Here is a 14312-nt window from a genome sequence, read left to right as displayed (position 1 = left end):
CACACACACACACACACACACACACACACACACAGAGTCACTCAATCTTTCTGGAAATCTGTAATCTAATATTTTAATATCATGTTGATACTGACTGAATTCAGGTCCCAGCTTAACTATGTCTTTTCATCCTTGAGAACAGTTGAAGAAAATCATAATATGGCTTTGATTCTTAGGTGAGAATCTGCTAACTAGTCACCAGATGGGGGTGTTACATCATAGGTCCCTGTGTGTAGCGTTCTTGGGGCCTTTTCTTCTCAAAACTGTTTTCTCTTTGTCCATTTTCTCCATGACTCTCCTTTAACTCGGGGGGGCTGGAGGGCCACGTGGGCCTGTGATGAATGGTTGTAATGCTCTGTGCTGCCTGAATAGAAGATTGGTAACTGCAATATTACTAATTTTCCTACCTCTGTTCCTCACCCTACATTGCCCTACTGAGATTTTTCCACTCCCTCCCACAGGTTAGTGAACTTCAGGGGAGAAGAGGAGGTTTCCCACTCCATAAGCAACTTCCAAATGACTCAGAAGGGAATATGGGGGTGAATCAGGCAGAGGGAGCTGGGCAGCCTAGTCTGAGTGCAGGCCTGGTAAGTTATTATTTGTGTGAAGTTGGCCATAATAATTACTTTCTTGATTTCAGATTCCTCATTTTCCTTAAGACCTGAGACCAGTCTGGTCACCATCATGGGACTATAGTGAGGATCTTTCTAAAGGGCTATGGGCCAAAGGATAATTGCTAGCAATAGGATATTTGGTTCTCATTATATTTTCCCTCTTATTCTAAGAAAGGTCAAAGAAGGACAGAGTAGAATTCCTGCAGCCCCTTCTTTTTGTTCCTCTCTTGTGGGGCTGGATTGTGCAGGGAGATGGAGAGGGGCAGGGTGTGGGCTCCCTAGGTCTGCATGGGCTTAGCCGGTGGGAAGAGGACAGAGCTGTGGGTGTGTCTAGGGAGATGAATTTAACCTCCAGGCTCAGTGAAGAAGCAGGGCCACTAGGGGACCTCAAACTGGGATAGAATCACAGACCCCCCAGGGACCTTCTGTAAAGCATAGGCATCCAAGAATCTTGGGGTAACTCTGGGAGCCGTCCTAAACATGGTTGATATTGAATTTCCAGACACCAAGTAGTATGGGGATTTGGAACCAGCTTCAACTTACACGGGAGAGAAACTGTGACATTTGTTGTGCATCCAAGCTTGTGGAATGAGCATCCCTCTCTCAGTGCTGGTAAGAACCTGTTGGGACTGTGAGGTCTTGGAATGCCTTCACCCTGTCATCCTTCACTTACAGTTGAATTTACCAAAGACCTGTCAGTTGATACACTTCTCAGGAGTCTGAACCAATGTGGGCTTGCCCAGAGCTCTGTTGCACTGTTGACTCCCCACACGGGGCTTGAGGAACACCCATAGCCTCATGGAAGGACCAGTAAAAAGTGCCATTTCTGGGTTCCCTTCCCAATTACATAAATGGATTCTTGGCCTTAAAATACAAAATCCACAGTGTAGCAGCGTCCTCTATGAGCATCTTATGCTCAAGGAAGTTCTTTTTTTTCTAGAAAAGAAAGGAAGCCATTACATATTCCCTGCTGGAATTAGAGAAAAGATTTCCTGAGGGAGGGGCAGTAAGATGTCAATTGTGATTATGACATTAGTTCATCTTTGTATCACGGACAGTTCATGTCCAACTCTCCTTCTGGATATACACTTGGGGCAGGGATGAGGCTCCCTGAGAGCTCAGTGCCCTGAGGCTTTGACAGTTACCTGAATAATTTTACTGAAGAAACACGTTTCTGGTGCCTGCTTAGCACCAAGCTGACAGGTTTAGACTCACATACCTCAAATCCCTCTGTGGTGAGATAAGGCCTCTGGGGGCTTTGACATAGGTACTTACTCTGCCTAGAAGGCTCCACCTATTGTATGGTAGATATATGTAACAGCATAAATTCATGACCAGGTGTTATCTGTAGCAAAATTATAATATATTAATAGGAATATAATAGAATAAAAGTTTGGGAGAGCCACCACGCTTCCAGAACCTGGAGATTGGCATTCATTGTCCATGAGCTCAGCGGAAGTCAGTGCCTTCAGGACTTGGTCAATTGCAGTAAGAAAGACAGGGGTTAGCTGCAGAGAATTGTTTTCCAAACAGGTCCATTGCAAAGGCTGAGAATGGCCCCTGAGTTTGCTTAGAGCTCCTTCCCCACTGAGCTGCATGGAAACAGGCTGGGTAGTGGCTTTGAGAGGACGAGTGGAGAGTGGCTTCCACAGATTTCAAGTCACATAGCAGTTTGGCCATGGACGTAACTTTTGTTATCTTATAAGGTGGTTTCCACTGTGTTCTCAAACATGTCTTCTAAGAGAAGTGGCACTGAGACATCACGTACTGCAGAAGCCCAGCTGCTCCACGGACACAGTGAGCCTGCTTGTTGATTCCTAAGAGTCAGCCTGGCGGGGCCACACAAGGCCGGTCAGGATCCTTTTGGGCAGTCTTTGGATACTTGTGTTTGAGAAGCACGTGTCGTCCCCCACCCCTCCCTGTCCACACTGCCCACCAAGCACTGTCTGGGAGGTCCTCATGTCAGTAGAGGGAAGCAAGGTAAGATATGAGGGGAGCTCTCTGAAGAACCACATGCTGGCATGGCTGAGCACAAAGGCGGTCTCCAGTAAGCAGAAGAACTGCTGATGAAAGGTGTCTGTTGTTGGCTTCTATCTCTGAATCTTTATCATGTAGCAGCAGTGCCTCCTAGAACTGGCTCACAGAAGGTGCCTACCTTTCTGGAGGCAGTGAGAAGAGGCCAAGAAAGTGGTGATGAGCATAGTGTGTTTAAAGCTAGGAAGGTCAGCCCTGTTGGCCTCTGTCTAGTGGGCTGCAGCTTGCCAGCCAGGTGGTCTCAGCTGACCTCTCTCTGCCTCATTCTGTGTTTTCCTGGCATCTGAGACCACCTCTCTTCAGTCCTCTGTATACAGGCCAGAGTGTACAGGGGAGTCTATGTGAAGCCCGATCCTCTGGTCACAGGGAAATGTAGGGAGGGCTCTGAGATGAAAGAGGTCTCATCCCCATGGTGAAGGTGAGAGGTCGGGCCTCATGACACATGGCAGGTCCTTTTGGGTCTTCTCTATGTGTGGATTTCTACCAGGTGACATGTAGCCCCAGGAAGAGGAAGATAAGCTCATGCAGGTTTAAGGACAGAAAGGTCTTGGGTTCAGGAGTTAGCATTTGGATGATCCACGTCAGGGTTTTTCAGTTCTTGCTTTGATGCCTGAGTCTGCTGCACTTCTGACTCTGTGGTTTCCAAGTGGCTTCTTAGGGGCAGGACAGGAGGATCTCAGGGCAGTGGCAGCCAGCCCCTCCTGAACTCCATGTCGTGTGAATCCAGATGCAGCAAGGGCAAAGGCTGGATTTCTCTTCCCGGAGCCCAGCTCTTGCTTTTAATGACTCAGCCCTTCCCTTCCTCCTCTTACTCTGTTCTCTGCAGGCTGTGGGCAGACAGGAGAACCTGACTGCCTGGCAAGGAGTGTGCATCCCTTTCCTCTTACTCCATTTAATGCCTCAGGGTTGGTCAGTGTCGGGGGCCGCCTACGTAGGCATCTTTGTCTGGAGCCCCAGTAGTAAGGACAGCTCAGTACATAGGGTCCCCATCCAAGGAGCCAAGGAAGACTGGGCCCTCCAGCTGTGAGCCCACTCAACTCAGGTAGGCATCAGCCTTCAGGAATCATGGGAAGAGGAGGTAGGAAAGGCAAGTGGTGACTGGGGTTTTCTTTCTTATTTAAAAAACAAAAAGGAAGAGATGTGTTAACATTAGTGGATGTGGGCACATTTGGAGGAGACAGGGTTCACTTGGAGCAGGCACTGGATAGGAGAGGCTCAGATGAGGTCTGTGGCCTTCTCCTGCACATTGTACTCTCTGTTCTTTTTCACCTTCCAGCTGATAAAGCAAAGCAGCAGTATGCCCAGGGCCTTGTAGCCCATCTGCAGGCCCAGGTACCTGTGGGGTGGAGGAGACAGGAGTGGTGAGGGCCAGTGTCTCTGCAGCCTCCTGCCCAGGATCCAGCCACCCGCCAGAGAAAGGCCCAGGGAATGTGGCTGCCATCACTGAGGTGAGACTGAGACTGACACTACCCAGGTGGACATCTCGTTCTCACTCTAGACTCGGGAAGATATAAATCTCTCAAGAGCAAACATGGGACTCCAGTGCTTCTCAGCCCTCCACAGCCACAGCCAGCATAGTATCAGAGGTGGCACGGCTCTGCCAGCCAGCCCTGGAGGGGCCTGTTCTCCCAGCAGAGGGAGAAGGAAGGAACATCTTCTTGTCGCCCCATTGCTTGGTCTGGCTCCTGGCCTGCTCCGCCAGTCCTACAGTGCTTCGAGCCCCCCCTTCCCCAGCCCTCTCAAAGCCACCTTCCCTGCAGTTTCTGTTTGTGTGGGGATGGCAGCAGGTAAGGTGGCAGGACCGTGTGTGGGGTCAGGGGAAGCAGAGCCCCATGGGCTTCCACTAGCCACGGCTTACCCCTGCAGGAGCCACGACGGGGCCCCTCTGAGTAATCAGAGGCTGGCTGGGTGTTTCTCCACACCCACAGCCTGTGCCCCTCAGTCTGCACCAGCACTTCCTTTCCCTTGCACTACTTCTGCAGTGCACTGTGGGGCCAGTGATGAGGGAACCGTCTCAGTGGCTGGCTGACTCCCTGTGCACCCTGAAGTGCCTATCACGTTAGCCCCCGCTCCTGTCCATGGCAGGCCCTGTGGGAGGGCCCCTCGGGTCCTCTCCTGTCAGCAGCCTCCACCATGACTACTAGGTATATGACCATGACCTGCTTGGGTTCAGGGGCTGGGACCCTTACCTGTCCCGGAGAGCATCGTTGTCATAATAGACACAGGCCCCTCGCCTCCCTGAGCACTTTGAGTTCCACCAGATGCAGGAGTAGTCAATGGCGAGACCGTAGAGGGCTGGAGACGGCAGCCAGGCTGGCAGCAGCAGGGAAGAGAGTTCTGAGAGGCCGGGTCATAGGGAAGTGCAGGCGGAGGCCCCCCAGCACCGCTGCCCTGTTCCCACACGGGAGGATGGCTCTGCCCTCCCCTCAGCGTCCCGCTGGCTTGAGAAGGCAGAATAGCTGCCAGTGCAGCCTAAATTTCTCTTTTACCAGAAAGCTTAGGAGATAAAAGGGACCTGGGCCATCTTTTCAGGGCATGATGAGTCACAGGGTCACCTTGTTGCCAATTCAGACACACAGCAGTTCTCACGCTGAGGCTGGCCCCAGCAGAGGCCTCACTTCCTGGCTTTACAGGGTCCTGACGAGCAGGTTCCTGCCCACAACCAGGAGAAGCTGAGCTGGAGCTCAAGGCTGCACTCTGAACCCTGGCTTACGGAATCTGAAATCACTCATTCGTTGACGACCTCATACTGACCTGCTGGGCCTGGTTCTCTGAGCCTCAGCCCTAGACAGCCTGAATATCCCAGCCCCTGAATGGTCTGACCTGGGCCAGCAGGCTCTGTGCCTTACTGGGTGTGATATTCTGGGAACCTCTACTCTGTGTCACTAGCAGTAGCTAGTGTGTTTTAGGCAGTCACTGGGCTGAGGTGGGGCTGGTCCAGGATTCACACTGAACGTGGGCCTTCCCATACTGGAAGCCACAGTTCAGCTTCCCGGTGGCTGCTTCTAAAGGAAAGAAAGATGCAATCCATTGTACTTATTGCCCCACTCCTGGGCTGGAAGCTTCTAGAAGTGGCCTCTCTACTCAGACCCTGCTTACTTCTGTCTACAGGTGAACAAGGAATAGAAACAGGCCCAAAGAACAGACCTCCATGTCTCAGTAAAAATAAAATCCAGGCAAAAACTCAGCCAGATCTCAGTGGGCAATTGTGAATGTGCTGGAGTTCATAAAGAGGAAATCCTCCCGTCGACCTCTAGTTCTGCACTGATGAATGGACTCTCTGCAAAGCCTGAGTGACCCCCACATTGAACTGCTGGGCTCAGTGGGAAAACAAAAGTATCTGGAGTGTTGAGCAGTGGGAGAAAGTGGTAATTTTCAGGGTCACTGAAAGAAGCAGGGCTCTTGGCAGCTGGTGGCTGGACTGGGAGAAGTACAAGGTCTTCTTCCCAGTGCAGGCTTCAGAGCAGATTATAAATGAGTTATAGAAGAAGTTATAAATGAAAACGCCAGAGGAGCTATTAATGACACCAGAGCCTCTGGCAGGAGATGGGGCAGAAACTTCGGCTTTCATCCTCTGTGTTTATAATACAGGCCAGAGGGGCAGGGTCTGAAAAGACTCAAAGGAAGTCAACCAGGAGAAGAAAAGCAAGTGGCCTGAAGCCAAGAAATCCCACTGGAAAAGTTCATTTCTCATCAGCCCATGGATCAGATTGGGCCCTGCAAAGGCTCTCCCTCAGCCGGCCGCAGATGGGCCATGGCCAACACCCTTGGGAAGGATGGAAGCCACGGCAGGGCGAGCTGTGGATGCAGCCTTCTGGGTAAGAGTGCGGAGAGATTTCAGTTGGCAAAACGTGTGTTGATAGCAACCGAAGTCCCTCTGGTTGGAATCTACATTTTTCCCCACTGCACTTCACACTCATGAGGTCCTTAACAAATACACCCTCTGGTGGATTCGATCCCTTGACTTGTGTCATTGCAAGCGTCTCCCTGCTGCAGCCTGGTGCCCAATCCAGAGCACCGATGTGTCAGTGTGGAGCTGCTCTGTGTCAGCAGTCATGGAAAGGCCTGAAATTTGTCCTCCATACCCAGCCCATGCTCCCGAGGACAAATGGGGCTTCCCACTCCCTTGTAGGGGGACACTGCTGGTCACGTGTGTACAGCTCGATTCCCCCTGTGGGCTCTGGACTGCTTGAGCACAGACAAGAGTTCACAGGCAGAAGACACCACGCAGAAGGAAAATTTGCTGAGCAGCAGTCGGAGGAGCAAGTTTTGCAAAATGGGAAGGAGGCCAGGCTTGGGCTCGGCTGCTGTTCTGTCTGGAGCAGGAATGCAAGGTTTTGTTCCTACAGCGAATTCTTAAGATTTAAAAATACCTGCTTTTAAACTCTGTATTAGGCATTGCCGACTGTGTCTACTTTCCATTTTTCTTATGCAGTTTACTTTGGAATTAATGCCATCAGTAGAATCTTTCCTAACCTCAAGCAATCAGGGAAACAGTCCATGTAGGGCTTGGCATCTGCTGTCGATTATGCATAGTGGAGATGAGATGGGGCTTCCCCCAGCCCTACCCTGATCCCTACATGCCGATAGCCTGGGCCACTCCTGGGTGAGGGGCTCTGGGACACTTACCCAGCAAGCGCATGAGCAAGAACTGGACCCCGATGGCAAATGACTTTTCCTCTTGGTTCACCACACTGAAGAAGAAAATAGGAAATCAGCGGAGGGAAGCTTCAGGCATGTACTCTCTCCCGGGGAAGGGGACAACCAGCCCCAGAGCAGGTCCCAGCCTGTCCTCACGTGATGTGGCAAGCCACTTCACTGACTGGATTACCCTGGCCTGAGCGCTTCTGTTACGTGAGCGGCTCCGAGAGTATGGCTCGTGGATCAGCAGCATTGCCTGGGCTCTTGTTAGGAATGCAGGTTCTCAGGCCGTGTGTCTAATGCATGGTTGTATTGAGAAGAGGTGGCAACTCTGGGGTGAGGCTGAGCAATCTGTGCTTTCCCAAGTCTTCCCAGGGGATCACGTAAGGTCAAGTTTGAGGCTCATGGGTCTACATGATTTTCAGGACTGTCCAGAGTCCACTTGACAAGAAAGAGGACAGGAGATACAGTGAGTGGAGAGAAGGGTGGTAGCAGTGTGTTTACAGCAGCAGGTCTGAACAGCTCCTTTAGAGCATCTTGTACTAGGAAAAGATATCCCTGATGTAATCAGAACACTGGGCTGTGAGCTTCTGTGCACCCTGCAAGGTGCTTCGCCCCAGGCCAGCTCTACAGCTACACAGGACTCCACCCACAGAAGGGCATATGTTTGATTTAGCATTCTACTGTGGCTGTCTTGAAATTCTTAATTACTTTTGAGCCAAGGACTTTACATATTTTTTTGGTACACGGTCTTGCAAATTTGGTAGTTGTTGCTGCCGCTAACCCTCTTCCTTCTACAGAGAGAAGTTTGTTTGGTTGAGACAGAGGGTTGGAGACGGGGTGGACGGCCCGGCCCTGCTGTTCCCGTTGGATAGAGAAGCGGAGGACAAGCTCTTGCAGGAGGTGAAGCGCCCTGAGCTGGCCAGCAGAGGCACCCACTGGGTGACCTGTCTCTGGACTTTGCTCTGAGCACACACACACATCTGGGTGGGTGCTTGTCAGGAAAAAGCACTTGGGGCTGAGGAGGCAGAGAGGAAGGTAGCTCCCCAGAGCCCTGCAGTTTGTTCACCTTCACTATCAAAGTTCTGCCAGCACATTGGAAAGGTGGTTTCTTCCAGATTCCCCGAGGAAGGGCACAACAAAGAGGTAATCACTGGAGTGTAGGCCGGGGAGGGAAGGAGACCCCAGGGGACCCCCAGAGAATAAGCCTGACAATTCATGCTCTCTTTTGCCTGCAAGTCCCCCCACCCACCCAGTGGGTCAGTCCATAATAGGTGCCCCCGGGTCTTGGTCTTTAACCTGAGCAGATTCTCAGCTGAGTGAAACTAGGGAACCCTATTCTGGCTCTTGATGGAGGTCTTGGGCCCCTCTGGTGTCTGCCCCAGTTGACCGTGACTTGCTCTTGGGTTTCCAACCATTCTCTCTCCTTCCACATCTTCAGTTTTGCTGCCAGTCTATGCTCCCATGCCGGCTGGGGCCCAGGACTAGTAGATATAATGCTTGAGACAAAGTCATCTTTAAGCTTCATCTTCACCGCAAATAGTATTCATTCTGTCATTTTTTTCCTGTAAGATTTATCTGTAAGCCTTTTTGAGATCCTCGGGCCTCCTGTCCAGTTTTATCCTAGCTCCTGAACAGACTCAGAAAGGGGATGGTTCCTAGAAAAGACCATCCTATTGTTGACATGATGCTCTGTTCTCCACAACTTTCCCTCCTGGCTTTGGATTGGGATTGTCCTCACCCCCTGCTGCCTAGAAACTTCCCTATGAGATTTCCTTACCCCGTCTCCTCTTCTTTTGATGGTCTCATGCAATTTGCCTCAGCTCAGAGGTTCTACTATGGTCTATCTGAACCTGGGGTACAAGAAGGGAATCCCACTGAAGTGCCTTGGGCAAAGTGCGGGTCTGTGGAATACACAGGATGGGGGCAGTAAGAAGAGGCGGACAGTGTAAGTAGTGGCCCTCCTGAGCTCAGGGTCCTCAGCTGGGGTGTGTTCAGAGCTCACACATGGGACCTTCCACCCCACCCGTGTAGGCTTCGGGGGGCAGAGATACAGCGTGATGTAACATGACAGTCCTGCCTCTTCTGCGCTGTAATCAAGTCCTTTGTCTTCACTGTGGAGTTTTCCTTTGGGAAAAGGAGTTTTTAGATGAGCTGGAGAGCTGACTTGTGAATAAAAGAAAATGGGAGATCTTGACAAGGGATTGCTTCTGCTTCTCCTTGTCTCCTTGCCTTCTGTAAGCCTAAGCCGGGCCCCGGGGCACCACTCACCGCAGAACCATCATGTAGAGGGGGTTGTGGGAGATGCAGGCGATCAGGGCTGCGAAGGAGAAAACAGGTCCTGGGCACCTAGCTAGCTGTTAACTGTGACGATGATTTGCTTAATAGTGATAACTAACCAGTATGTAAAGCACCAATCAATAAATCCTGCCACTAACACTTTGAGGTCGATATCGACTGCACTTTATAAGCAAGGATCCTGAGGCTGGTAAAGTCAGGCAACACCCAAGGACACTCAGCCAGTGACTATTTGGAGGAGCAGGGACTTTGCCCTTGGCACCAGGGTTCTGAGGCCTGTGTTCCTCCCTGCTCTTGAGGCGAGTGAGGATAAGAGGGAGTGCGGTGAGGCAGCCGGAGAGTAATGCAGGTTAGCCTGGGTGCAGTGCTGCTGTCTCCACAGAAGGAGGAGAAGGGAGGAATGGTCCTTGTAAAAGCCTGAGCAGCACCAGCTGTAGGTACTGGGGTACCCCTCTCCTTCCCTCCTACCTGGTCAGCCTGGCCCTCCTGGCCTGAGGACTTGGCTGAGGCTCCCAGAATACTGCCCTTGTCTCCTTTGGGGCCTTTCCTCCCACTCTGTCTCTGGAACATGCCTTATTTTCCTGCCTTGACTTTGTACACTCAACTGAATTCTCTTCCTTCCTCTCGGTTCTCTCAGGATTTAAAAAAAAAAAAGGGAATCTGCTGGCATTGCAGGCCAGGGAGTCAGATACCTGGCTTTAAAATGTGGTTCGGCCAGGCACCAGCTCTATCTTCCCAGGCTAATAATGTAGAAGAGAGGCACTAACAGGCCTGTGTCGCACAGGTGCTGTGGGGCTGAACCAGGCACAGCGTGGAGCTTAGTGTAGCGCGTGGCCCCACGGCCGTTAGTATTGTCTGCTCGCCTTACCAAAGGAGCCTTGCATGCTGTCATTTATAGGACTCTGAGGGAGGTGAGATGAAATGTGGGCAGTAGGGGCTAAAGACAGAGGGAGACGTGGGAAAGGGCAAGCCTAAGCCGGGCCCCGGGGCGCCACTCACCGCAGAACCATCATGTAGAGGGGGTTGTGGGAGATGCAGGCGATCAGGGCTGCGAAGGAGATGAGGAAGATGGTGGGGAGCAGGAAGTGGGCACAGGAGATGGGGCACGATCCTGTCTTTGCTGATCTCCCAGCCACACAGCTGCAGTTCAGATAGATCTTGAAGAGGAAAGGGAGGGAAAAGAGGGCAAGTTTGTCTTGATTCATCTCCAAACACTTCCAATATCTCTATCAGCTCTTGCCTGAGTTGCTGTGGGTTAAACCCTCTGCCCTGCAGGTCCCGAGGAGGATCAGCCTGGATTTGGAAGTGGAGAAAGTGAACCTTGGAAGGTGCCCCGGGGGCCCTCGGTGTTCAGGCAGCAGCAGTCGTGTCCACCAGAACACGACTGTCCTCCAGCGTGGTCTGGGCTCCAGCAGCACAGGTCGGGCTCCTGGTCTTACATGATGCCAAGATCCTTACACCAGGGTAAGACCCCTCTGCTTGCCACCAGGGGCTGGGAGCGAGCTCTGTGGTGGGCCAGGCCTACCCCACGCCCAGCTGTGGTGGCTGTCAGGGTTGTTTGTGTCGCCTACGCACTGCTGGCAGGGGAAGCTGTAAATGGGGGCACTGACAGCATAAACCGAGCTCTGGGTCCTTTTCTCCTTCGAAGGAGCTTCCTACTTGAAAGGAACTCCTGTCTAGATAGGCCTCCAAAGAGGCCCCTGTGTCAAGTCTGCCAGTCTAGATGGCTCAGTAGTATTATACATCTCACTTTGGCAGCCACTGGGTACTAATGGCCTTCACCTTCCTTCCTGTGGTGTCTGGTGGCCCAGCCTGTGATCATGTAAGTACCATAGTAGTCAGGCCAATATTGGAAGCATGGAGCTGCTATTCTTCCTTCTGTCGGTCAGTGGGAACTCTGTGCTCTTTTGCGTTGGCTCCTAGGAAGCACAGAAGGCGGTTGTGTGCTGTATTGCTGTTATCCTCCTCAGTCTAGATTTTTAACCCATAGGGTTTCCCCCTTTATGTTATGCTAATGGATTTTTAACCTTTATGTACTTGTGTTGTTATTGGAAACTTGCCAAGATTATTTTTGGGACAGGATGAATCAGAGGTGAGTAAATAAAGATAAGAAAACCACAGAAGCCAGCACAGGCTCCTCCAGCTTGAAGGCCACAGAGGGAGTGTCTTGTCCAGCCTCCTTATCCTCTCTGCCTGAGAGCGCCACACTCCTCTGCACACAGAGGTAGCTGGGAAGCAATCTTGCTTCACCTCTCACAGAGGGTGGCAGGTAAAGGGGAGCTGGTTGGGCCATGCCCTCTGCAGAGCCGCAGGGAACAGGCATGTCACTGTCCTCAGGGGAACCTGTGGCAGCACATGGACTCCCATTGCTTGTGGAGAAAGGACACCAGGTACCTAAGCTGGCCCCCAGCCTGCTCCTGGTCCAGCAGGGCCCACCTGCATTGTATCTTTTTCTGGACAGCACACCCAGCTCAGCCAAGCCCTGACCCTCCTCACACTGCCAGGCTTTTCTCCCAGGTCTTCCCATGTTTGCTTCTGACATTTTTCAGTTCTAATGTCACCTCCTTGGCAAGGCCCCCCTGGGCACTCTGTCCCATGGTTTCTCCCTGGCATGGGTTACTTTCTAACACTATCCTGTGCTTTTATTTGCAAACTCAGTGAGAGCAGGGACTCTGAGAGACCCACATCCACATTCTCCATGCCTGTGGCTGTATCCAGTGTTCACTATTTGTTCATTACCTAAACAAATGACAGGATGGTTTGCTGTTGACTAACCCTAGGAGACCTGGTGCCATGGTTCTTAGAGGGACAGGACCTCAGCAGGTGAGCATGTTAATGTGGTTGTCCAGGAGGAAGGCTGGCAGCCAACAGATACGGGGCCTTGAACCTTGGTGCCCTGCATGAGGCCGGCCTCTGGCTTCTAGTCTACAGCTGCATGACTTTGGGCCAGTTGTGAGGCATCCCTGGGAACAGAGGGGTTGAAGCAAATGACCTTCCGACTCATGTCGCAGAGGCTTTCTGCTCTCAGTTTACCTAGGCAAGTCAGTGAGGTTTGCAGCAGATAAAGGGTGTAGGACCCAGAAGCACCCCTCAGGACCTTTCAGAATGAGGCTTGAAGGCCCCAGTGGTGGAGGGTGAAGTGCTTTGACTTGTTCCTGCTGTGATCATTGTCAGGTCTGGCGTGCAAGCTCATTGGACTTGGGCCGATCTCTAACTGACTTTGGGCTAGAGGCACCAGGATACGACCCTAAGGCAGGGGAGGTGCAGAGAGGCTGGATGGAGCCCAGCAGAAGCCAGGATGCTGGTAATGAGTCTGGGAGCCTAGGAGCAGTCTGTGAGGACACTCAGTGAGCTCTAAGACTGCCTGGGGCTGCTCCTGATGCCCTCACCAGTTGCTTGGAGCCAGTAAAGTTTGTGTTGATGCTGCTGCAGCCGGCATGGCAAGGAGAAAGGTACTCGATTCCATTGTCTCCGCAGACAGGGTGGAAGATGGAATCCGGGCAAGAGCAGTCCCTGCGGCAGGCAGGAGGAGGCGGCTGTGGATGTATAGAACTTGATGTGCTGCCAGCAAAACAGGAAACAAAGAATCAAACAAAGAAAGACCAAAGAAATAATTCTACACTCCAGCCCAGTGTGAGTTCCTGGCCTGGCTAATGGGCCTGTGTGTCTCTGTTTGTCTTGGGCCAGTGCCACCTTGGGATCAGAATTATGCGTGTTGGAGCCAACAATGACTCTGCCACTGTTTGGGGTTGCAGCGCCTCTCCATTTCTTCTGACATTTGCAGCTTAAACCCAATAATTTCTTGGTTGGAAAGGCTTGGTCAGCAAACTCTGTGCCATAGTAGGACTCAGAGTAACTAACCAAACAAAACTTGAAGGAGAGAAATGACAGAAGCAGCAGGAGAGCCACAGGCAGTGTTTGGCTTCTGTCCTCTTCCAGCCAAGCTGGGACCACTTGAGACAGCTGGATCTGTCATTGGTCACTTGCCTTATGGGCCATATAGACATCAACACGGGATTTCAGTGGTCTACTTGCTGTTCCCATCATCCCTATAGCTGATATTCACTATCTTTGGGGAAGGTTGCAATAGAGGTCAATAAATTATAGTAACATACTACTAGTAATGATGGTTACAAGTTATGGTCAGCTCTTATGTGCCAGGCACAAGACCTTGCAGCTTTTCATGCATAGTCATCACAGTACATCTTCACCTTTTGTGGATGAGAAAACTGAAACTTAGATGAGTTAAGTAACTTTCCCCAACTAATAAAGAGAACCATGACTAGAACTTAGGTATGCTGAGTTCTAAGCCCTTTGTTAACCTCCCCTTAAAAGCCACCCAGTGGGGCCGGAGAGATAGCTCAGTGGAATAAGTGCTTGCCTGGCAAGCGCAAGGTTCCGAGTCCAATCTCTGGTACCACAAAAAAAAAAAAAAAAAAACACCCCAAAGCCTGAAGGCATCCATAATTCCTTCTCTCAATCTACAACAAAGCTACAGAGAAGCAGTGCATTCCCCACCCCAAGCAACCCTCCTTTCCTCATAACCCTTTCCTTCTTCACCTGCTCAAGACAGAGGAGGTCATTTCAAAGAGAAAGAGAAAACACGGAGGTGCAGTGTTTTTCAAATCGTGTGACCTAATTAAGCAAAGTGCAAAGGAGAAGGCTGCTCTAAGGTGGCATCCGGGGAAATGAACATTCTCCTTGCTCCGCATCCCCGCTCACAGG

At 51.4% G+C, this 14312-nt stretch overlaps 1 protein-coding gene across 3 annotated transcripts in view; it reads right to left on the bottom strand.

The window, feature by feature from the left end:
* Nucleotides 1–1542: 1542 nt before the first annotated feature.
* Slco2a1 (solute carrier organic anion transporter family member 2A1) overlaps nucleotides 1543–14312 on the bottom strand; it is an 89369-nt gene continuing 76599 nt past the window's right edge. Inside the window, exons 11-15 of one of the 3 annotated variants that reach the window (XM_023705077.1) lie at nucleotides 12977–13148; nucleotides 10587–10744; nucleotides 7278–7342; nucleotides 4838–4961; nucleotides 1543–3984 (exon numbers count right to left, since the gene is read on the bottom strand). In XM_023705077.1, the coding sequence (XP_023560845.1) occupies nucleotides 3864–3984; nucleotides 4838–4961; nucleotides 7278–7342; nucleotides 10587–10744; nucleotides 12977–13148 (640 nt within the window). In that variant the 3' untranslated portion in view covers nucleotides 1543–3863. The remainder of the gene's footprint in view (nucleotides 3985–4837; nucleotides 4962–7277; nucleotides 7343–10586; nucleotides 10745–12976; nucleotides 13149–14312) is intronic. The other 2 variants (XM_004625006.3, XM_023705072.1) reach the window with 2 other exon arrangements.

The sequence above is a fragment of the Octodon degus genome, unplaced genomic scaffold (assembly GCF_000260255.1).
Source record: "Octodon degus isolate 3935 unplaced genomic scaffold, OctDeg1.0 scaffold00008, whole genome shotgun sequence".
NCBI classification, from domain to species: Eukaryota; Metazoa; Chordata; class Mammalia; order Rodentia; family Octodontidae; genus Octodon; species Octodon degus.
This window is presented reverse-complemented; position numbering and strand designations above follow the sequence as displayed.